Source organism: Orbicella franksi, chromosome 11 (assembly GCF_964199315.1).
Source record: "Orbicella franksi chromosome 11, jaOrbFran1.1, whole genome shotgun sequence".
Classification (NCBI taxonomy): Eukaryota; Metazoa; Cnidaria; class Anthozoa; order Scleractinia; family Merulinidae; genus Orbicella; species Orbicella franksi.
In genome coordinates, this window is record NC_138155.1 from 25,043,271 (window position 1) to 25,067,452 (window position 24,182).

Here is a 24,182-nt window from a genome sequence, read left to right on the forward strand (position 1 = left end):
GGTACAGAAGGGGTGTTTGGGTATCTCACAACCACTTAATTAAAATATCCCGTATCCCTTTAATTCCAATTGCAAAAACTAACCATTTTCTACTCGATATCCCGTCTTATCTGATTTTAATGTCCGATATATCATTAAATTCCCTCCAAGACCCCAAAAATCCTACATCTTGTTAATTTTTTACCTAGATATATCGTATCCTTGGCACCCCTAATAAGGCCTCAGAATCTGGTACAATCAAAGAACTTCGTCTTGCTTCTTCAATTTGCCACTTTCTAGTCAATTGGTGATCGTTATCCCTAAGTAAACAGCTGCATCTCTGTATGACCCGTATAAAGGAACATCATCTCAATCGTTTCCGGACAATTAGGTGACCAGTATGAGTCCAATATTGTTTTCCTGCCTTCATCAACAAGCTGAGTTGTGAAAGAGCCATTGAATTCACTGGATCTAAATAGATGCGGCTAGTTTTTTTCCAACGCTGTATTGATATATTTCAGTAAGACTACAATCTTTTATAATCAGGTCTACGGTAAATGTTGATTTGTCTACTTTCGACTTGAAATGGCGATGTGAAGAAATCGATCAACTGTGAATCCCCAAGTAAGTAAAGATCTAAGCTAAATTAATTACAATGATAAGGTGTTTGGAAAGTCTCATTTAAAGAGGCGAAGCGTATTGTGTGGAAAGTGTCTCGTCGTATCACCAAGAAAAAGCAAAATAACGAAACCTTCATTAACATAAAGATCTAGATGGGGTTTTCACTCATGGCCGAGCGTTTAAACCCACTTCGAAGAGAGAGAGAAAAACAATTAAGTTCACAAAATCAAAATTCTACGTTAATTGGCGTGCTCCCATAACCAAAACAAATTAGTTTTTTTTTGTTAGAATTTCCACTTCTTTTATAATATTAAGTGCAATTTCCATAAAATATGGACAACAAATTTGTCTTGTTAGTCTGCCTTAGTGCATGTCATCTTGTACTACGGGCAAAATTATTCCCCTTAAGAAAAAGTCTTTCTCGCATGAGTTTACTCAGAAAGAATGCACACTTTTGTTCTTTTTTCTTTCATTATTAAACAAGCTATGGAACCACAAAATCTTTTAATCAAGGTCTTGTCTTAATTGGTTTGGATTCTATGGGTATTTTGACAGTTGAATCGATTCCAGAAAATTTCAGTTCTTGTCTGTAATATATTTGTTCCAGCCACGCCCATGGGCCCGTAACATGCATTTAAACTAGAATTCGTTTGGCTTGATTCATTTGCTCCAATATAATAATTGATCAAGTTTTCCGTTTTGTTTTTGGGTACGTGTTGATTATGAATAGGTTTTAATGAGCCAAGAACCGGTGAATCGGAAATGACTAGAGACGTTTTGCTAAAGGGTTTCCTGTCAGCTTGTGAAATGGTTCAGTCCGACACGAAATCATCCGTTGAGAAAAACACACAAAAGAAACACATAAATTTGTCTGTTAGCATAGCCTACTTCAGATTAAAAAAAAAGCGATTTAATTTTCCATTATTTACATTTGTTTCCTTGCTCCGAGTTTTTATGTCAGCAAAGCCATTTTCAGGAGACCCTTTCTATGAATATTTGGAGAATTCAATTAAACATATGATTATTTCCCAGGCCTTCAACACAGTCCTTAATGTCCTTAATATATATAAATATATACATATATTAATGTCCTTAATATATATAAAACTTTTCATTCCTTGTCTGTTGAGATAAAGTTAGAATGTAAAATGTAATGTCAGATGGCAAACTGTTCTATGAAGAAAAGAAGAATTGTGATTGGCTCCCTTTGTGGTCTGAAATTTACAATACAGATTGCCAGAAGTTGAATAGATTCGGTTTAGTACAGTTATGTTTTGCTTTGTGGTTTGGTGATCGAGTTAGTCGTTTTGTCTACCTTGCCACTACGCCAAAAAACCTAGAAATTGATAACTAAATAAAAACTTCACTGCCTGCTTTTTGATTTATCTTGGCATGCCATAACTATAATGCCGATTCTCGTTCCGCCATTTTTGACAATTAATGTGCTAATAACAAAGCCTGATAGTGTCATCCGCTTTCGATCAAAGAAGCCCGAAACGTCTGACGTCTTTAATGTTCTATTGGCATCTAACGCTTTCTCGAGGAGTGTTAATGGCTGATCAATATTTAATACGCCATGCTGTTTTACAATTAGTCATAGCACTTTTCAATTGCCTAATTTCAAATTGGAGATAACGAACTGCACGAAACTGCAAAAATCTGCTCGCACGCTTGCGAAGCCCTTAGCGCTCGAGACACTGAGGAAACTAGTCTTGTGGGTCTTATTGCGTTTTTTGTTTCTGTATATTTTTCCACAAAATTTTCAGGAGGCCACTCTTAAAGGCATCATAGGTGGTCTTGCATCCATGAAAAATTAAAAAGGTTCGATCAAGGAAGCTTTACTTGGAAACGTCCGCATTAAAATACGGAAGCTGTTGTCTGAATATTGAATTTCTTTATTGTAATGTCAAGCAATTTCAATTTATTTCGAATGTAGTAAAAAGGTCAATTCAGTGAGCATGTTTGCATGGAAACCTTAAAATCATTTTTATCGTTAGTTGGTTCTTATTCACATGGGCAAACGAATTTTCAGCTGCTTATAATTGTTTCATGAAGACTGTATTTTCCAAATAAAAAGTATATTTATGTATTACAAACAGCGAGCGGAAATCTCTTTGCGTTCGCAAGCTGAGAAGCGTCAAAAGATTTCCTGAAATGGTGGGAAAATTTCACTGGAAATAAGTCTAACTTTAGAGATACAACTCATTCACCTGAATTTCATCGCGAAATATAAACCCCCATTATATATCTCAGTAACTACGCGCGCTCTGATTGGTCAATTTAGCAAGCCGTATTCTACAGACTGTGCAGCCACCTTAAATTTTAAGCTGTTTTTATTTCCAAAATGACTCGTGATTAATCGAATTCTTTTATTAGTTTTCTTGGCAAATAAAGATTGAAACCTTTTCGTTTTCTTTAAATAGTGTACTAAAACCTGCTAGGCGACTTAACAACGATTTCAAATTTAATCTTTTTGCTTTCTACCGGCGTCAGTTAACTGAATGTGTTCTGTATGACTTGATATCGTTTTTTGAACTCGTGTACCACACAGTAGAAATATAATAAATATCTTACAAACCTCTTTTTACTGTAAGTCACAGATCTGCGTTTCGCGCCTTAGGTAATAAAACGAAGGGTAAAAACTGCATCCGTGACTTAAAGTACGGACCTCAAACTTGGTCTGTAAAGGTACACATATAGCATGGAAAACCAACAGAAAAAAACGAGTTCTTATTCATGGCAGTCTCAAAATTTAATGATATCAAGGCTTTTCATCGCAGACACAGCTGGAACGGTAAGCCATGAAAAAAAGACTTTGAAATTGGTTTCTAAGCAACCAGGAAGTTTACTAATATCATACAGCCTAACATTACTGCTGTGCTTTTCAACACCAGCTGAAGCTGCTTGGTGAAAGAAAACGTCGCCGAGGTGATTCAAAAGATACGGCCATGTTCTTCAATATTTTCCTGTTATAGTCGCACTTGAATGACGAAAAAGGACTTCCATTTCTCGACAAATATCGACGTGAAGACATTAAATATCCCCAAGTACTAGTAAGTATACATTTAAAATTTTCAAGGAGCAATTGATGGAGAGAAAAGAAATTGAAGATCAAATTGCTTAATGAATCTCAATATTATTAAGGTCCCAATTGCAATGGCTTTAAGCATAATCCCTTTTTTCGACTACCAACAAACGAATGGGGATACGTTTTATAGCAAGCCTGATCAATGAAATCAATTCGCGTGAAAACCTGAATAGATCAACACAAGGCGGTTAAGCATCATTTTTTGAAGGGCGGTACATTTCACCATTCAGATAATCACAGTAAATGGCAATGGGTTATGATGGTAAAAGTTAGTATGTAACGTCCGGGCAGACGATAACACTGCTTTGCAAATATTAAATTAAATATACGCTCTATTTCGGCTCCGGCCACTGACACTGTCCACATATTTAATGTGATTGTTGATGTCTACGGCATTTTTATCAATGCAAACCAAGCACCTGGCAGAAAGAACGATTCAACAAGACTACGGTACTTAACTCACTCAAACAGCAACTGAAAAAAAAAAAAAAAAATCGAGGTCCCCTTGACTGTAGCTTATTTCAGTCTCCACTGAGAAGTGTTCTAGGGCTTGAGTTAGCCCCCCCCCCCCCCCCCAAGGGAAAGTAATCGATATATTCATATATATTTCCACTTTTTCTAAATGACAATATTATATTATTTTTACAAATTACCGTACACTCTCGCTCTATATTTTAGCTTTCTCACAAAGCCAAGCAATTTCTCGTAAAATGTACTAGACCATGCAGTTACTATTCGTTGGTGTATTGCTTTCAATTCAAGGCCAAATTGTTTCTCTCATAAAAAATTAACGACCATAAAAAAACTGGCTTCTTCCGCACCGCATAGCCAGACGTCTGCAAGCCCAGACATCTGCATGCCCAAATACGGTCTAATCAACTGCATCCGTTGGAAACTACAATGTTATTGTTTACTGTTAAATTGCGTCCAACCAGTCGTGTTATTCATAACATATCCATGTCAGATGAAGGCAAAAAGTTAATTGTCAGAAAATAAAGAAACAGACACCGCAAAAGTCATTGACAGTTGAAAACCTGATCAATTAAATTTCAGCACTTCCTTTTCAACAGATAAAGTTATAAGGCTTTCATTATTAGTTTCCTTTAAACTGATAAATTAAGAAATGATTCCAAGTGTCTCCTATTTCCTTGCCCTCCGCGACAACTGCTAAGTACTTCCAAAAGAATAGGTCCGCGTAGGCGTACATGCAGAAACTGCTATAACGACCAATCTGACTTAATGTAAGATATCTGTAAAGTGCGTATGCTTTTTCCCATCAGCTTTAACCGAAAAATGAACCAAAACACACGTGAAATTATCTTATGCCGGACTAACTCCGAGTTGTTTGTATTAGCGACTCGATACTAGTTTATTATCTTTCGTTTTCGATTGTTTACCGTAAAAGAGATGAATGCATAAACGTATACGTGGAAAAAGTGGTGCGAACGAGGAGTCCAAGATGTCCCAGCGCACGATTTCAACGAGTTGGGCTTACCTTTATTTGGGGAATGGTTTTTCGTCTGAATAATGAATGATACCTTGGTGGTTTTTGTTTAAATGATAAATTAAGTCTTGGTTTGATATTACTTTTACCTGGAAAGGTCAATTTTTATACTCTTAGTTATACGTTACTTAATTTAAAGTTAAGTTTTGCCCGATAAAGGTTTGGTCTCGTCAGTAACCAACCTTATCTAGAAATCTCTCCCACATACCTGTCTATGTGACATAACAAGTGATTATGATCTGGACCTTAATTAATGGAAACTGAGGGGCGACCGATCATGTGTTCTCAAGGTTAATGCATTTTTTAAAACTGATTATGAGAATGATAAAAATAATAAAAAAATATAAACGCATCGACTGGAAAAAAAAAAAAGTAAGATTTTGTGAAGAAGTGAGTGAGGTGCAGCCAACAAGCTACGAGAGAAAACAACTAATTTGGAAGATACTGCAATCTTGAACTAGGAACCAGGTGAGTACCAAGAATTGCAAATTAACCTAATTTGATTACGTCATTCTTAATGTTAAGCTAAGATGAGATTTGCCAACTCCACTTAGCGTACGAATCTTTTTATTGCACAAAACACAGACGTACTGATATCTTTACTTAGCTCGATACCTTGTTTCTCCGATGAGTCCATCAAATATCATATGAGAGCAAATTAACAAGCGCTGAGCTCTCTTTGCATGGCATTGTTATCAACGTTTCAGTCCATCAACTCGCGACTTCAAAGGTGGTCAAAGATGGCAAGATTAGCTCGCATAATGGAATAATTTCCACAAAAATAATAAGAGACAAGATTTGTTCAGTAATTTAGGACTTTTTGGCGCCGCTTGGGTTGATAATCAATTATCGCCAATGGTCTACTTTACGGAAATGTTTCTGGTGAAAATACAGCATTTTACCTACTGCAGCCCTGGATTTTTTGCCAAGTTACAATATCGTGCTCTCGCCGAAAAACAAACTAGGGCTAAAAAAGATCTTGAAAAGGTAACGTGGAAATATTTGTTTTCACTTCCCACAAGTACAGATTAACTAGGTATCCTAGTCAGTTGATTGGTTAAAAATGTATCGATATTGTAAAAGAATTGATCTGTTAACTACAGGGCTGCATATTACCATAACAGCCTTGTTAATTAACTGAGAAAATTTAAGACTTGATTATTGCAGTTCGCTGTTTTATTAGATCGATTGCCGTCATCCTGTTGAAAAATGCTGTCATAATCTTTGGCCATCTTTTAAGGGTCTTCAAGGCGCGCAGGTTTGTTACAAGATTTCTTCAAAAAAATGTAAATAGAAACGACTCGAAACCGTAAACAGAGAAGCAGGGGTTATGTCACTATGTTCAAAATCACTTTTATCCTTAAATCTAACAAAATCTAAAAATATAATAGTTAACTGATGCTTTAAAAAAAAATACGAAAGAAGAATCAAAGAAGGTAAAATATTGAGATGCAAATATGAAGGACGACGAGCAAATGTGCTAAGTTGTTCACCCTCAGTTGCCATAACTGACAACGCTCCATTAATTTGACACGGAAAAAGGAAACATAACTTGCATTTTAAATATTAATATCAATAACTACAACAAAAAAAAACCTGTATGTGCATATCCAATACTTCATGCATAGTTCCCCGACGTTTTCAGTTAGCATTACGTATTTTAATGCTTTATTACCGAGGTATTTTATGTCAGGGACAAAATGGACCCTTTAAATATTCTTCACCCTCCAACTCAAATTCCATCTTGTTTCCACTTTCAAGCTATTAACATAACACTAAGACGAAAATTTAAATAATGGGGTTCAACCATTAGCTAAGCTGTAGCGGCTCCCCTGGCTATTTTGTTTTGTTTTGCTGTCTGGTTTTTTTTTTTTTTTTTTTTCGCTTCCTCTTCTTTTTCTTTTTCTTTATGTGTAATAGTAGGCCGAAGCTTAATAAATAAACAAATAAAAAAAAAAAAAAATTAGAATTGAAATTATCTGCGACCGAACATCATAGCAATTACCATAAGGTATATATTTACTAATGTTATTTAGGTAACATAAAATAAACAATATGTATTTCAAATAAGTATGTTAATAAGTAATTTTCAACTGCGTTGAAAATTAACTCATAATTGTTTGGAAATTCGAAAGCTTTACGAGAATTTTTACGACACGAAGCTTCTTAGTTTGAACTTAATCGGGTATTTCCCATACTTTAAATGTATTTTTATTTCTTTTTAATCTGTTTTTCATTGCGTTGCTATGTGATAACTTTTCCGTGATTGAATTTCATCGTTCTAATTTTAAAACCGTCCGACAAAGTTTTCACTTCATAATTGACTGTCAATTTTTCTGTGCCATCTAAAAGCAAAAAGTTCACGTCAAATGCAATATATTTATTACGTGTATAAATCTGACAGTTGCAGAAATTGATGGCATATATTGTTTTCGTGTACACTTCCACGCTTAACGCTATTTTAATATTTTTGGAATATTGTCACTTAAAGCGTGTATCAGCCTCGATTAGATAAAACTACTCTCAATTCGATTCGATAATTTTACTGATAATGAAAATTTTCAACGCGAGGAGATAATTAATTCTGGAATTAACCCAACTAATTGAGCATCAAATTCGTAAGACACGAATAAAATATAGCTGTAAAAAATGCTGAAATAAGCTACCTGACTCTTCCTTGGGTTAACCTTTTCTGGCATGCGCATTAAAAGTATGTACGTCTATTTCTTAAACACTGTTTTTAAACCATTTTAAACGATGCATGTTTGCACAAACTATGTTAATTTTGTGTTGTGTGAATCTTTTGCTTTTTTTATTAAACTGGGCGATTTTCTACCCAACATCTGTGATTAAATGTAATCTTCTGTTTATATCCCCGGTATCTTCTCACGCTTCTTTGTCCACAAATCGGTATTTGTCAGAATAATTGATTTCTAGTCATTAAAACTGTAAAATCGACATATGATTGAGTCTCACAAGAAAATCACTCATTGCAAGAAACAATGAAAGCTTTCCGCTCGACGGTAAATGTGGAACGTTTTAAAAGGCTTTTATGAATTCCAATATAATTGACTCACAAAAAAGCCGCCTTATCCCCTATAATTACAAATGATGACCCAAATCTAAATTCTCATAACAATGCTCGTCACATTTCAATGCAAGCAGGTGACAGGAATAAAGAAAATTATCAAGTGTAAGAAAACTGTTTTGATGTACTACAGAGTTCTCAAAACTCACATAAAATAAATTATTCAGACACAATTGTGAGAGTTTAAATCTTTATCTTAGAATGGGACAGTTATAAGTGATGAACACACTCTTTAAGCGTTCGCACTTTACGAGGGCTTGGTTGGCAAAACGTTCACCTTTACCGAAGGACGGCAGGCTTGATAAGCGGTATGGAGAAAGAATTTAGATTTTTATTGGGTCTTAACTTTAATTTTTTCGATACTTTGGGCCAAATGAATGCCTATGCCATATATTAACCGTACAGTTATTTTTTTTTCAACCGCACGAGTATAGGAACTGATTACCTGCTTTTCTTTCACATGAAATAGGTATGATTATCCTAGAAAATATGTATTTACGCCAACCGCGTCAAGATACATAAAAAAAAAAAAAAAAAATATATATATATATATATATATATATATATATATATATATATATATATATATATATATATATCGACGATCTGGAATCGGGTCGGAAGGGCATGCTAGAAATTTAAATTTCACAATTCGGAGCGATTTTTATAGGCATCGGGACGATCTCATGTTTTTTTGTAAACAAGTTAGAAATGCATGAATTGAGAAAATGTGTTCCACTTTCAGTTTGAAGTATTTTGAACGCTATCACAAATTAATTCTAAATTACAACATTATGTGCAAGCAAGACCATATCATTTTAACGCCGATAGTGTCAATACTAACGTAACATCTATTCAAAATTTGGACTCATGAAGCAACGTTTTGCTGCTGATTCTAAATTCGGTAATTTTGTGTGGTATACTTCGAAGAGACACGATGATGAGGAATTTTCAAATTAAACAGGAATTAACCTTTTAAACTTTAAAAAGACAGTCTCCGATTTAATGAACTGTTGCAGATTTGCGAAGATCTAAAAAAAAAAAAAAACACTTAGTAAACAAACAACAAAACTTTAACTTGAGATTTATTTTTCCTTAAAATATGAAATGAATACATCACCAAACGAACAGCTTTTGAGCAAACTTATCACTTACTTATAGAATTGCCTGAATGTGACAAGCAAATGTTCTATAACGAGATTTAATATTTCAGTACTAACTGATACGATCCTCTCAATTCTAGAGCTAAATGTGTCAACTTCTGGATTAATTTTTGGCTAATTTTTCATGTAAAGCTGTTCCTCAGTTTGAAGAACTTGACTCTAGAATTTTTTGGACATAAAATTTAATTTAAAGCCACTGCATTATTAGTATTTATTACCAGTGCTTGACATTTCAACGCACAAAAAAATTCGTGTAGCCAACATTTAATCGACCCTCTTTATAAAACTAGTTTTGATGGAAAAACAAAATCACTTGATTTAGCAAAAAAAAAAAAAAAAAGAGAACATAAATCCTGTAAAAGCCTATGCAACTTAGCTAAAGCCCTAAGTCTCAAATTTATGGAAATGGCTTAAAAACTACTTTAAATGATTCTTTCAAAGTTGGAACACATTAGTCTTCTTTCACTATTGTTATGGCAACCATTGCCACACAAGCAACAAAAAGTCGCGTTCAATTTTAAACATTTTCTCTGCTACAAATTTGCTACAAATACTAAATGACAAAGTCACTATGGATGGATTATTTCAAATTTGCTAAATTTTATTTTCTGTTAAATTAGTGGAAGTTTATATATTAAGATAAAAGAAGCACAAGGCACCTGTCAGAGAAACAATGTATTGCAAACACAAGGAAAGATAACTGCCGCTTTTCGGTATTCTTAAAAGAGCTAACCGAAAGCGAAGTAAAAACATCAATTTAGCAAAACAACGCCAGTATGTTTTTTGTTTTGTTTTTTCTTTCAAGGAAAAAAGCTTTAGCAAACACGCACGAAAATAATTTTGCACATTATTTTTCCTAATGTATCGCTAAAACCTGAGTTAAAATTTGTGCTAAACTACTTGAACACTTACTAATAAAATATATATTAAAGGGTGTAGAACTGCGCATGTTCGGAATGCGGAATAATTGGGCATGTAATTTTCGAGTCCAGGTCCCTTCTCTTTTGCGCATGAAAGTCAAGGCTTGGGGTCGAGGATTGAGAGTGCGCAGTGCTCAGCAAGTGTGTGCCGAATAGTGCGTGATTAGCCTAAAAACCCAGCAGCATGTCAATCTACTTTTTTTGCAATATTCCTGTTGTCTGTGAACAGACTCCGGAGCTAAAAGGGTCTGACCGCGGCCGGAAGGGCCGAGAAGAAACTGACGGAGAGTGAAGTGGCTGAGAGGCGAATGGGTTCGCAGGCTAATATTTTTGTTGATCGCCGCCTTTGCGATTTACCGAATTGGACTAGACAACGATACACTCTCTATGAATGTTTTTTTTTTTCTCATGACCGTTCAATACAAATTAAGTTATAGAGCAGCTGTTTGGACGTTACGCTTTCCATTACAACTGTATTCTTGTATTTGAAGAATGGGATGTTTTCCAGCATGTTCGACAACTCATTTCCGTAACTGTCTTGGCGGTCTGCTTGATGAAGTATTCTTTTCCGTTCCTAACCTATAATTGCACAAATAATGGCCCAAAAAAACCTCAAGGCATGTTTTGATAACGTTTGATCGTTTCCCTGTGTCAATGTTATTCTTGAATAAGCCACTTTGCAGATACTATCAATTAATGCAGTGCAATATTGCGACTGGCTTTTCTGAAATGATACCTCAGACAAGCTTGTCTGGTTACTTTGAATCAGGTTAACAACACACGTAAACCACGACTCCAGTTTTTATCGCGAGGCCTGCACAAATCAGGATATCTACAAACTTGACTAACTTTTTCAACCAGATATTTTGATCACTAGTAGCAACTGCGGATCTGACTCACAAATCTTCCTCGCGGACGGGAAAATTTTTGTCCCTGCAGTCGAACCGAATAAGATCGATCTTCCCAGCTTTGTTGGCAAACCAGAGGTTTACAAGATTATGCAACAGACGGCCGCCATAAGGCAAACTTTATGGTAAGCTTTGTTTGATTAGATCGCGTCCCTTTTAATAAAAAAAAATATTTGAATAATTTTCCTAACACGGACGCATTTTCCACGCCACACTTTCCTGAAAGGGCACATCAGCAATTAACTTGAGGTTTTCGTGTCTAGTTTTGTATGTATTTCCTTTTCACGACAGTGTAGCGGTAGCTTTCCTTTATTGCTGTTTCTTTATGAATATACTAGCACATCTATATCCTTCCTTCTTTTCTCTCCGTCTGCACATCAAGGTTTCATTTTCCTATTTAGTTTTTATATATCTACAGTATTTCTTCTTCACGTCAGAGTAGTTGCTCTCATTAAATTAATTGCTGTTTCTTTACGAATATACTATCACATGAACAATGAACGTAAGGTTTCCGTGTTTAGTTTTGTATATATTTCCTTTTCTCCCGAGGGTGGTCGATCTTCTTGCTGTTTCTTTCTGAATATACTAGCACATCAACAATGAACGTAAGGTTTTCATGTTTAGTTTTGTATGTATTTCCTTTTCTCGCAAGGGTAGTACATCGTCTTGCTGTTTCTTTACGAATATACTATCACATGAACAATGAACGTAAGGCTTCCGTGTTTAGTTTTGTATGTATTTCGTTTTCTCGCGAGGGTGGTCGATCTTCTCGGTGTTTCTATCTGAATATACAAGGACATCAACAATGAACGTAAGGTTTTCGTGTTTAGTTTTGTATGTATTCCCTTTTCATTCAATGGGCGGTGGTCATACATCCTCGCCCATCTATATCCTTGCAACCTCTCCCTCTGTTACTTAACCCTCTTGTATAAGAAAAAAACAACAACAACTGTAACTCAATTGTCCTCATATTTGCATATTAGATCAGATTACTGCAATCAATTTTTTGCTGACCAACTGGAAGTTCCTTAAAGCTATGAAACTAATCAAATCTGATCGTTTGGACATGTCTTGCTTCCTTGATTTCCTTTTGATCCATTTTCAATTACGAAAACGTAGTCATCAGTTTCTTTCGATTTGCAACTTATCCGCAGGACTTTTCTCCTTGTGTTTCGTTGTCTCGTGTTTTTTTTACCTTTAACAAGACAAAAAAATTAAATTACACCTTGAGAGCCTGCGACTCGAAAATTATTATGCATATAGGCAAGGTTGAATTAAGAGTAAGTTCCATGTATTGAGATTTAGGTGTGAAATAATACGACCAAGTGGGTTAGCTACTCTCCGTGGCGGCCACTCGGTTTTTGTTGGGGAGCGGGGATGGCGCAGTGGTGAGAGCGCTCACCTCCCTCCAATGTAGCCAGGATTCGATTCCGGCCCGGTGCCATATGTGGGTTGAGTCTGGTTTTGGTTCTTGCCTTGCTCCGAGGATTTTTCTTTGGGTTCTCGGGTTTTCCTCCTTCCAAATTCTAATTCAACCAGGATAGATGACTTGTATGGAAACCAACAAAGGTTAATCTGGCTTCTTCTCTAAATATTGTAATTTATTTTAGTACTCATTCTACTAAATATTTTTCTACTTGAAAAAAAGGGCATTTTCCACAATCTTGGATCCACCACCTTGGACCCGCCACCTTAAGTCTCCAAACGTTTCAAAAATAAGTCAGAACATCTCCAAAATTAACTCAAAAGATCAGGAATAGTATATGGTTATAAGAAATGTAAAGAATTTGGAGGACAATCCTCATAAAACCCGAATTCGAATTAAAACAGCAATTAAGTGGGCTTAACGAAAACGCCAAATTTGGCTAAAACATCCTTTGAAAAAATGTTTGCTATAGACGAGTCAAATCACGAGAACATAATTTGCAGAATATAATCGCAAAGATTGACCACAACTGTTTGAATATTATGCCTGTAATGAAAGACTGAAATCAACCCAGGGACCCCTCAGGCTAAATAGGGTCAAGGTAACAAACAGAATAGATCAGATATGCAGTAATTTCCGGAGGTAGACCTAAGTTATCTGAAATCCTGTATGAATAATTAAATTATAGATAGGATCCTGCGCGCGCTCTGATTGGTCACAAACCCATGTTCTATCAGTGTACAAAACATAGAAAAAGCGTATTCCGGAGAAATTTGCCACATAACCTCTAGTCTACATTTTTGTTAGAGATGGCGAAAAACATTTTCTTTGAAGAAATTTGTGATGGAGTTCTCTGCGAAGCAGCAGAACATTTTGAAGACGAGGCATGTAACACTTAAGTGGTATTAAATTGCGTCAGTTTCTTGATCTTTGTGCTTTGCTGTTTCTACTCGGAGCGTGTAAAATCTATTATCATAAAGCAAATGAAGAAGCCCAAGGCAAAGCCGTGTATTACATTGCGACAAAACACTCCAGAAATTTGAGAACACTCGAAAATTTCTACATTTCGCTCGTTTTCTCAAATGCACGTCGTGTTTTATCACAGTGTAATGCACGGCTTAAGCTTCTTTACTTGTTAAGTGATGAATAAAATTCTTCTCACGCTTTGTCGAAACTTCACGCAAAATTTCAACCTGCTTCAGGCGTTAGGTTGGTGGGAGAACAGAAATATTGAACACTGACCGCGAAAAAACATCAGCAAGGATTGTGGTTTTTCTTTGTTAATTCAAATTGTGACAGAAAAAAATCTGATTTTTAATTTATTTTTTTCGGTTAGGTACTTTACGCCCTACTGTTACGCTTAGATACTTATACCTTGACGGCCCTAAATGTAAAATCAAATAATCTATCGTTTATAAACGCCAATTTGTAATTATTTTCTGGATTCATGGATGCTGGCTACGAATCTTTAAGCTGACTGTTTTCCTCCGTTATATGAATCTAAGTAAGACACCAAGAAGCTGGATAATATAACATCAATTATTTTTATCTCCTGATGGATTTCGTGCAAACCATGTTTACTTTTCCGCTATAAACCTAGATATACTTTAAATATATCTTTCCTCGTTAAGAAAATTCTCTAGTAGGTAATAGATAATATCTTTTCATCTATTTGTCTTGGCTAACTTCTAATATTTCGATTTTTCTCTCTCTATAAGTCAAAGGTGTTTTTGTTGAAATCAAAATTCTAGGTACGTAGTAGATGAGATAGCTTCAGTAATTTGCCTTCGGCAATTTTTCAATAGTTCGAGCACGTTTCTGGCCATATGTAAATATATATGTATAGGCCATATGTAAATATATATATACTAAATATGTCTTTCTTAATCTAAATAACTATTATTAGATAAATAGCTTTATATATTTGTCTTCGCCAATTTTCCAATGGTTTACAGAAGTTTCTGGTATCACCCATACTTAATTAATTAAGAAATATATTTTTCCTAATTACAATTACAGCGATATGTTACATAAGGTATATCTCTACTATTTATCCGTCTAGGCTAATTTTCAAGGTTTACATAAGTTTCCCGGAATCAGCCATATGAAAGAAATAAGTCTTTCTTCATTAGAATTTTAACATTTTAGATATAAGATATTTTTTATCTATTTCTCTTGGCTAATATTCCAAGTCCGGGCTCGTTTCCCGTTATTAGCCATATATAAGAAATCTATTTTTATTCAAATAATTCTAAGTGCATATTAGTTATATATTGTTTTTATTTGTTTGATATTGGTTAAATTTACAATACTTGATTGCTTTAAGGTGAAAGCCATAAATACGAAATATATCTTTCTCCATTCATTAAAATTCTAGATATAAGTATTTTATAACAAATATCTTCTTTTTTTTTTTTTGTGATGGCTCGCTTATTTCCCAATCATCGAGTTCATTTTGGTATCAGCCATACTGATACGAAATACGTGACGTATATATTTATTTTTTTATTAGAAATTTAGCCATGTAGTAGACGGGATATCGTAATTTATTCGTCTTGGCGAATTTCCTATACGCCAACTCTTTAATTTACGACGCTTGCTATATCAGTACGAAATATACATAAATATATCACATGCATCATTTAAAGGTCTAGCTGGTCAGCAGAAAAGTCAAGAGCTTTAAGCTATGTAGCGGACGACAATTTTTGAACATATTACGGCAAAAACGAAAAATAATCTGCCTTGAATCTTCTTCAACTTAGGCATATCTTTGCAATTCGCTGAGTATTTTCTCTATCATTTGTAAACGGACGTGTTTGCAGTTACTTGTTATTTACAGTGTACATTTGAATTGGCATTCCTAGTAATACACTATTTGCTCTGAAGAAGACTGTAGAAGGAAGACTGAGGTTTCTGCCTAAACAAGTCTGTAAAATGAAAAATCACCCTTTGATATCTAAAACTTATTAAATACGCGCTTTTCATTCAGTAACAGAAATGTCTTTAACCCCTCACAAGTATGAGGGCCGTACTGGGAGAATCTCGGTCCCAGGCCATGACCATACGAGCGCGGCGGGTTCTGAATATTTGAAAGCCGACATTTTCAGTCCAAGTGCGGTCTTGGGAACTGTTTGGTTAATAAGAGAGTGATGAAAGATTTATGACAAGGCTTTGGAGAAAGCTGTATAAACTTAACCCGGTCCAATACTAAGAAATATTGCACGGGCAATCAAGCACGTTGATTGGCACATGACTAAGTTGTCTTATAGTACAGAACTCATTTTAATTAGGATTACTGACGCATGTATCGACACTAAGTTGCGAAATATTTCCCTCTTAAATTAACAGCAAATTGACCTTAAAAGTGTTGTACTAGACTCTCGCGTACAACTATAAACACGAAGCGAGTGGGTGACACGACATTTTCAAAAAACTACCAAAGTATACTCTAGCCTGCGAGGTATATTCCAGTCCATTATTTCCTTTCACACGGAAAGTAACAACGTCACTTTTTCCAAGTGAAAGTAGATTTACAGACATGTGCACACAGGCTATTGGCAAGCTCCCACTTTTTTACACGGTACAATGAAAGAATATGCATATTCTAAAGGCAAATTTCCAAGCCATCCACATAGCAGGTAACCTTTCGCATTGGTGATTTCAGCTGCACATTCGTTGGACGTCAGTGAGGGCCTTGTACAATAATTTATTGTATTTCAAACCAACAGCAGGCGAACGGACAAATATTAATTTTAGCTTATGTAAATGTAAGGGAACTGGCAAACGTCATTATACTAAACAATATTTCTCTATATTCCCGTTGTCATATTCACTTTCATAATCATTTATTTCAAAAGCGGTGAACTGACCGAGAGTAAAACCGTATATTTTATTTATGCATTATTAATGAGCAGAAGATATTGAGATTTTTGTTAGATTAATGACTTTTTTGTTACAATGCGCAGCTTCAAGCTGTAGAAATATTAATTTACGTTCAAAATAGATTTCCATATCAATGAAAGTTCTCTGTTGCGTTATGAACTTGACAAGGAATTACACAACGCGATACAAGCACGAATCACGTGACAAACTAAATGATTTGTCATACATCATGCTGCATGTCTAAATTCGACCTTTCTTCAAGTTATGCACCAAACGTAATTTGTCAAATAGAAGTTGTTATCAATTTTAAACACGTTTCCTTATTGCTGCAGGATATATGTCCTGTTTTTAATGAAGACAGAATGAAAGCACAACAATTGAATGTTGACAAACTAATTTCCTGCAGGATATTAATTGTGGTGTGTTTATTTTGGTAGGTTTCAGCCCAGTTCGAACGTTTCACGAAGGAGGAGGCATAGAATTGATAACAGATTAAGACCATCAAAACTCACATAGTTTTATCTGCGCTTATTTCCCGGGAAGTGAATACAGGAGAAGTCTGATAAGTCTGTCTACAGATCCGCTGCAGAGCTTAAGTGACAGCTAGAAGGTAAGTTAGACTGCAAAAACAAGAGAATTGAATTTTTCATTCATGATGATTTTGAGAGGATCAAAATAATCTTCAGACTTCTTTACGCGTGAATGAATCACTCCAATGATTTGATTTTCAGTATTCCTGGAGGCGTGAAATTTATATTTGCATGACAGGAGCTGAAGAGAGCTACGGTTATTAAATCCCCCTTTCAAAAGAAAAATCATCACTTTTCGTTAGCTGCTGTGTACATGATGTGCTATTTTATCACATGCCGTCCTTAAGGTCACCTCTACGCCAGTAACTCGGTATCGTAAATGATATTGTTTATTTACGTCCTACCAGGCCATAATTCTCAGTATTTTATGGTATTCCAGCAACTGCACTCTCATCGTCGCTGGAACCGTATCTCACAGTCGTTTTTGCTTAATTTTTCCACAATGTTCTGCTTAGCTCTTAGCTGCATATCATTTAATTACATAAAAGTAATATTCGGGCTTGATTATAACTTGCTTCGCAATCTCTTTGAAGTCTACGTTTCACAGACGTTATGCCAGAAATTGGATACTTTCCTTAACACGATCAAAATGACAATTTTTCTTCGATATGCTAACCACGGAGTAGTCATCTTATCAGCTCAGAGTGAAGGCAAAAAAAAAAAAAATACATATATATTAAAAACTTGGTATTTTTTTTCTTTTCCGGAATACAAATGTTTTTCGCAGCAGTTCGTATTTAGCACACAGAACCAGATTGAAGAGCAACCCAGCAGCGCAATTCTATTCGAGACGTGGAAAACTTTCTTTATATCACTGAATTCTCTTATGAAAACAAGAGGGAGATCCAAGCACATAGTTTGAACAATAAATCAACTAGACATTAAATTGAAGAAGACGGACCCTGCTGTTAGGGAACAACAAAGCTATCTTGGGGTGAGTTACAATTATATGATAGCGCTTTTTGATAACCACTGAATTGCAGAGACCAACGCAAAGACAAGGTAGCTTCAATGTCAATCTTCCAAGAAAATTATGTTGTTTCCTTATCCAGTTAGCACAATTGTTGATTATTGAGCTACAAATGGTTCGAAAACGCAAGCAACTAACTCTCAACCAATCACAAACAAAGATAATTCCTTTTTAGCCAATCAGGTGTAAGCAAGCTGATGTGACGTTTCCCACCCTTGATACCATGTTCACGTTCTTTCTGCAACGATTTTCACTTTTGAATTCGCAAAATAAGCAAATCGAGCGAATGTGAGAGTAATTAAGGCTTTAAATTGACGCGAGACACAGCGTAGTCTTATGTTATCTTTCAAACTAGCGATGTTATCACCTGCTATAGAATAACAAATAAAGAAACGTAAATTTGATTATTTTTTGCCGTAAAAACAGGAAAGCATAATATTACTAATGCAAATTTCATTACGCTAAGTAAAGATCTGCCAAAACCAAGCAAGACGAAACGAAGGCCAAATACATGCATGCCAAGTGTTTCGTTACTTTCCGAAGGTTTCTTTCCGATAACATATCATCTTTCAGTGTTATTTTACATACATTTCGAGAGCCGAGTGAGTTTCTCACTTTAGTTTTCTTAAAGATTTTAGAATCGGTTTACTATACCATCTTAGAAAAATGTGGAATCAAAGTACAGTTTTCGTGTTTCTCAGTTCACAAGTAGTGGAAAAAGGATAAGAAAATCAGAAGGTTTCTCGTGCAAATTAACGACACAGCGACGAACTAAACATTGCTAACGCATTATTTCGAGAAATAATTTGACAGTAATCGTTCCTTCAAAACTAGTATCTTTAAACAAGACGTATATAAAGATATCGGCAAAAGCATGCAACGGTTTGTTGACATGAAAAAAGAAGGAATCTTTATTGAAAGACGGGCTAATGCTGCAGAGTACAAAGTTCATTTAAAAACTACATCGTGTTTCGCTTTTTACTGCCAACTTTATGCAATTTCACAGTTTAAAAACAAACTTCCTGCCTTTTTGTTTAGCTGCTTGTCTATTTTTCCTTTTTTTAATCTTTTTTCAGTTGCCTTCTAGACTGTCTTGCTTGCTAATGCTTCAGAATTGAAAAACTTATCAGAAGCATTCTTACTTTACCGAGGAAAATAGTAACTATGCGGGAAAGAAACCATACTTGTGTGTGTCCACACCGCGCGCGTATATTTGAATTGCGAGTAATTTTTTTTAACTCAAGTGTCAAAGTCAGTATCATTTTTCTTTGCTGCCCTAGCTACGATTAGGCGAGAACAAACTACTCGAAGGCCTAACAGCAATTGAAATGACGGGGGAAAAGGTTAAAATCTTGTCAGCACATCCTTGCAAACAATAAATCTTTTCTGAGAAAAAGCAAATTGGATTTTAGATCACGTTTGCTCTCAGCATCTGATCTGTCAAACTAAACAGTTGTTTCCGATGAATAAATTCACATCTGAGAGAATGTTTTTCAAGTGCAAACAAAATGTAACGCAGGCATCACGTTCTCAAAGTATATTTACTTAAGCAAATGGAATTTTACTTAGAAGCCATAAGTGCAACTTATGGCAAAGAGTCCTCTCTTATCGTGACGCAATGATACGTCATTCAATTCCCGGATGTTACTTATCAGTGAAATCTGTCTAGTCCAAGTAATAAATCTTAATTTACTGAAGGTCGTCAAACAAAGATAAAATATGTCATACAAGTTTCACGGTATTACTGCTGAGTTTTTGAAATCCAAGCAAAGCAGTATGCCTCTTCCTATTTGAAGATGGCAAGTCATAAGCACGTGTAAACCTTGAATAGCATCTTGAAAGTCGGTTGATGCAAAAGCTTACATGTCAATCCGGCTATTTCAATTTCCTATTCGAGATCTCGTTCTAAATGCACTATTAATACTTTAATCACCGACTTTTGCATTTATGAAGAGTGTTAATGGAATCACAAATCAGCCATCTTTTGTTTCTTCACGACGTATACGCTTTATCTTATTCAATCTTTTCTTGTCACCGCCTTCCAATTGACATTATCACAGCTTCAGTCTCGAATTATCAACCTCTAAAAGCGCGAAAGTTTATTTTAAGGCTATGAAAATATCGAGTCGTCGTAATTTAATAACACCCAGAGTCAGCTGTTGTCCGTTTTATGAAAGACAGAACAATTAACTACACACTTTTTTAATCTTAATTAATTGTTAGTGTTAAATCAAAGAAAATACCAGATTTTGCATTGTCATCGAATTAACCATACGACTAGTACGGAAACTGAGCCAAAATAGGGTAAAATAGACAGGCAATAATGTTGGCAATCGAAATACACGGAGAAAAATATCAGGAAGAAAACTCACAAGGAACGTTAAAAAGCACCCGAAACGTCTGTTGAGATTATGATCGATGCATTGCCCTGATACTGCCAAGTAAATTTACATTTTAAAGACGTAAACAAAGATCTCATCCAACATGGTAATGGCGAATACCAAACAACAGCACTACATGGAAGTACCCCTAAAATTCTTTCATTTGAATGGTCAAACACTTGGGCTTCATCCGCAAACATAATAGTTAGAACTTCCTCGTACAGCATTATAAGCAGCACCACATGTAAGTATTACTCAGTAGCTTTCGTTTGAATTGTCACGGACAGGGGCTTTATCTACCGACAAGGTAGTTAGAATCATCTTTTGCAGCGCAATAAAATAGGCACCTCATCAAAGTATTACTCAATAGCTTTCATTTGAATGACCACACACCAGGTTTCGCCCATAGACTTTCAAGTTACTTCCACCTTTCGCAGCCAAATCAAAAAGCCCAATTGAAAGTACTGCTTAATAGCTTCCATTTCAATTACAACTCACTAGGTTTTCATCCAAGCAGGAATTACTAGACTGCGGAAGGTATAAATATTAGTCTGCTACTGTAAAAACTGCTAAAATCTTTAAGAATTTTTTTTTTAAGGTGCGTTTAAATTATCGTTTCGGAAACTTTCATGCTGGCGATGCTGTAACTGATCTCTTAAAGTAAGGGCGTTTCTGAAAGCCTTTATACATAGTGTCAATGTTTGCCTTCGCCTTTTACTCGCAAAACAAAACACTGCTTTCTTTAGTTAAATAATGTCAAAAAAGGATTGATGTAAATGCACACAGAAGATATCAGGGCAAAGATTTTGTGTCAGGGCAATCAATCCCGCGGCAATACAAGGGGTCTGACTTCACTAAAAGCTATTCAATCCAGGCGTGTACAACGGTGTTAGCCAGTTCTTGTTCAGAATCGTTTCAAATCGATTGAGTCATTGAGTCTTTCTTGATTTTCTACAGTTGACTGCGAAGAGTAAAGTCACAGTGTTGAACAATGTCTTCGGCAAGCTGCTTAACAACGCAAAACTGCACTCCAAACTCAACGAACGCTCCGGGGACCAAACCAAAAGAAGATGACTACGTCCCTGGTTTTAGCGCCGAACGCGATTCCTTCCCCATCGCTATTGCCATCTTGATCATTGCTGTGAACTGTTGGGTGGTCGCTTTGGTCTTCATGAGACGGAATCTACGGACAGTGACAAACTACATCTTGACAAGCTTGGCTATATCTGACCTCTGCACTGGAGCCATATCGATTCCACTGTTTCTGTCCTGCACCATCGTCCAAGAGACGGAAATCTGCGTGGCGTCCATGATAGCGATGCGGTTCACGTCTTTTTCGACGGTATTGCACATTCTGACCATGACAATTGACAGATACATCTGCATCGTCTTCGCCTTACGATACATGAGTTGGGTCACGAAGCGACGTGGATTCCAAGTGCTAACACTCATCTGGCTTTTCTCTCTCCTCTTGGCGCTCGTCCAACTTTCCTGGACTGATTTGCGCGAAGATCTCAAAGACGACCATTCTGAAGAATCGAAAAAAATGATTATCATTTACGATATCTTCTGCTCCATCGCCTTCACTGGGATTCCTGTGGCCTTCATGGCTTTCACTTATGGCCACATCTTGTACGAAGTTCACAGGCAGAGCAAGAACATCCAGCAACACAACACCCCTGGATGGCAGGAGACAAGACGAAGCACCAAGCAAGAATGGAAAGTGGCCACCATCTTCCTGATCATGTTGCTGGTATATATTGTGTGTTGGGTACCGTTTTATCTCCTGCGACTAGAATATGTCCTGGGCAGCGATTTTGTGAAGCTTAATTTGAGCGATCTAGTTATAGTACTGTTACATTGGTTGAGATTCTGCTCGTCCCTAATCAATCCATGTTTGTATATTTTAGGGAAGCCTGATTTCCGCAAGGCCTCGGGTTTTAAGAGAAAGAAAAGGCAGCAATATGAATCAGAGTTAACTCGCATCTCCCAAACGAAGGCGTCGTCGACGGCTGTTTAGAAACTGGTAGGGTAGGGTGGGATGGGAGTGCGTTAAAATTTACCAACTACACCCTCCGTAGTATATAGGAAATATTTTAAGTTACGGATGGTTGGGAAGGTATATGCTAAAGAATAACCATGAGAAAGAAATAATGACCAGAAACCATGGTCGAGAAGCTATCTGAAGCGCCGCAAGGCTGAAACAAAGCTGAGAACATCTGTTAAAAAAGAGAATCCAAACATTTTACTCATAATTAATACATGACAAGGTGATCTACACAATGCTAGAAAATACTCTGTTGATGTAGCAAAGTGACATTCATCAGTAACCGTCTATTGCCAAAATGTCTCTAAGAGATAGGCTATGGTTGCTTGACTAAAACATAACGTTACTATTAAACAAAGGGTAACCTGTTTTAGCTTGTTTTAGTTCCTCACATCTCCCGGTAAAAGATAAATACTGTACGATCAAACACCTGGGGAGAGGGGGAGAAAGGACTCGGCGGAGGGATGCTTCTCGTTTCGCTTACGGTTGTAAATAAGGTTTGTCATCTTTCTGGATTTAATTCAAATCTTTTGATGAGCATGCCGAGAACTTTTCACATAAGGGTCTCCACTGGATCGAAGAATTAAAAATACTGGCTATCATATGCCTTTATATACGAACATCTAATTTCTATCAGATTCTTCAGTCGAGATTTTTTTTTTTAAATCCGAATGCCAGTACGGGGTATGAAATAGGCCAACATAAACGAGCAATCACTAGAACCCTTTAGTAAACTAAGCACTAAATAAAGTTGTCCAATAATTTTCAATTGATTTTCAGGAGAGAAAAGATCGAGTTGCACATGAAACAATTCATTTATCCCAAAAGGTCGTATCTGATAACACCCAACAATGATCTGTATCTACTGACAGGTGATGTGCAATATGTATATAGCTATATGTATATGAGATGTATTTTAACAGCAAAGTTATAGTCATATTACATAAGCAGAACACGTAGTTATCCAAATCCTATTTATCAGTCGAGAGCGACAACTCGCACCTCATAGCTCAGGGATATTTGGGTGTTTTCGTTTAATTGTAAAAAACATCACAGATACTATCTGTAATAAATCATTTTATTGCATGATAATGTGGTTTTGTTTATTTCGAGCGTTCTGGTTGTTTCTTTCTTGGTGGGAATTTTATCTACGGACCATTTCTTCTTTTTCAAGGGTGCTTTCTAAATCGGGATAAGGTAAAATTGCAATAGGCCATTTCCGAGTTACCTTGTGCCTCTGTTTCAAAACGAATCCTCGAGCTCGTGCAAAACCTTTCATCTGAAAATGAGTTTGATTTGCATGAAAATGAACCTGTTGGGAGAAACATTTTCATATGAATGATTTTGCTCGAAGTCTCGTTTTGACACAAAGGCAAAAGGCAACTGGGAGATGGCCTATTTATATCTCTAAAATTTCCTGTACTGAATGACAGGCGAGGCTGTAACTAGGAAATTGTGTCAATTCTTCAGTGCTTGGCAGTATTTATTCGAGAGTTGGTTCCCAAATCGGCTACGCTTCCACATGGAGCGGGAGTTTTATTAGAACTTAGCTTATTTCTAGAGGGCCATAGCCAGAAAAAAAATTATGATTGAGGCAATGTCCATGCAGGATGTA

General features: G+C 36.1%; 2 protein-coding genes across 5 annotated transcripts in view; one reads left to right on the forward strand and one right to left on the reverse strand.

Annotated features, from left to right (window-relative positions):
* LOC145460439 (uncharacterized) overlaps nt 1–7,047 on the reverse strand; it is a 335,154-nt gene extending 328,107 nt beyond the window's left edge. Inside the window, exon 1 of the mRNA XM_081445265.1 lies at nt 7,000–7,047. The gene's annotated coding sequence lies outside the window, so the exon portion shown is untranslated. The remainder of the gene's footprint in view (nt 1–6,999) is intronic.
* Nucleotides 1–24,089, forward strand: LOC145460442 (octopamine receptor beta-2R-like). 4 transcript variants are annotated; one of them, XM_081445277.1, is made up of 3 exons: nt 1–603; nt 17,017–20,764; nt 21,478–24,089. In XM_081445277.1, the coding sequence occupies exon 3, from the start codon at nt 21,512–21,514 to the stop codon at nt 22,538–22,540; it is 1,029 nt and encodes a 342-aa protein (XP_081301403.1). In that variant the 5' UTR covers nt 1–603; nt 17,017–20,764; nt 21,478–21,511; the 3' UTR covers nt 22,541–24,089. The 4 variants fall into 4 exon arrangements, with proteins under 4 accessions (XP_081301403.1, XP_081301404.1, XP_081301401.1 ...); XM_081445278.1 differs by having other exon boundaries at nt 17,017–17,189; XM_081445275.1 differs by having other exon boundaries at nt 17,017–24,089.
* Nucleotides 24,090–24,182: the final 93 nt, after the last annotated feature.

What these genes read in the sequence shown, in the direction of transcription:
- LOC145460442 (XM_081445275.1), top strand. Translation starts at nt 21,512, where the DNA reads ATGTCTTCGGCAAGCTGCTTAACAACGCAAAACTGCACTCCAAACTCA.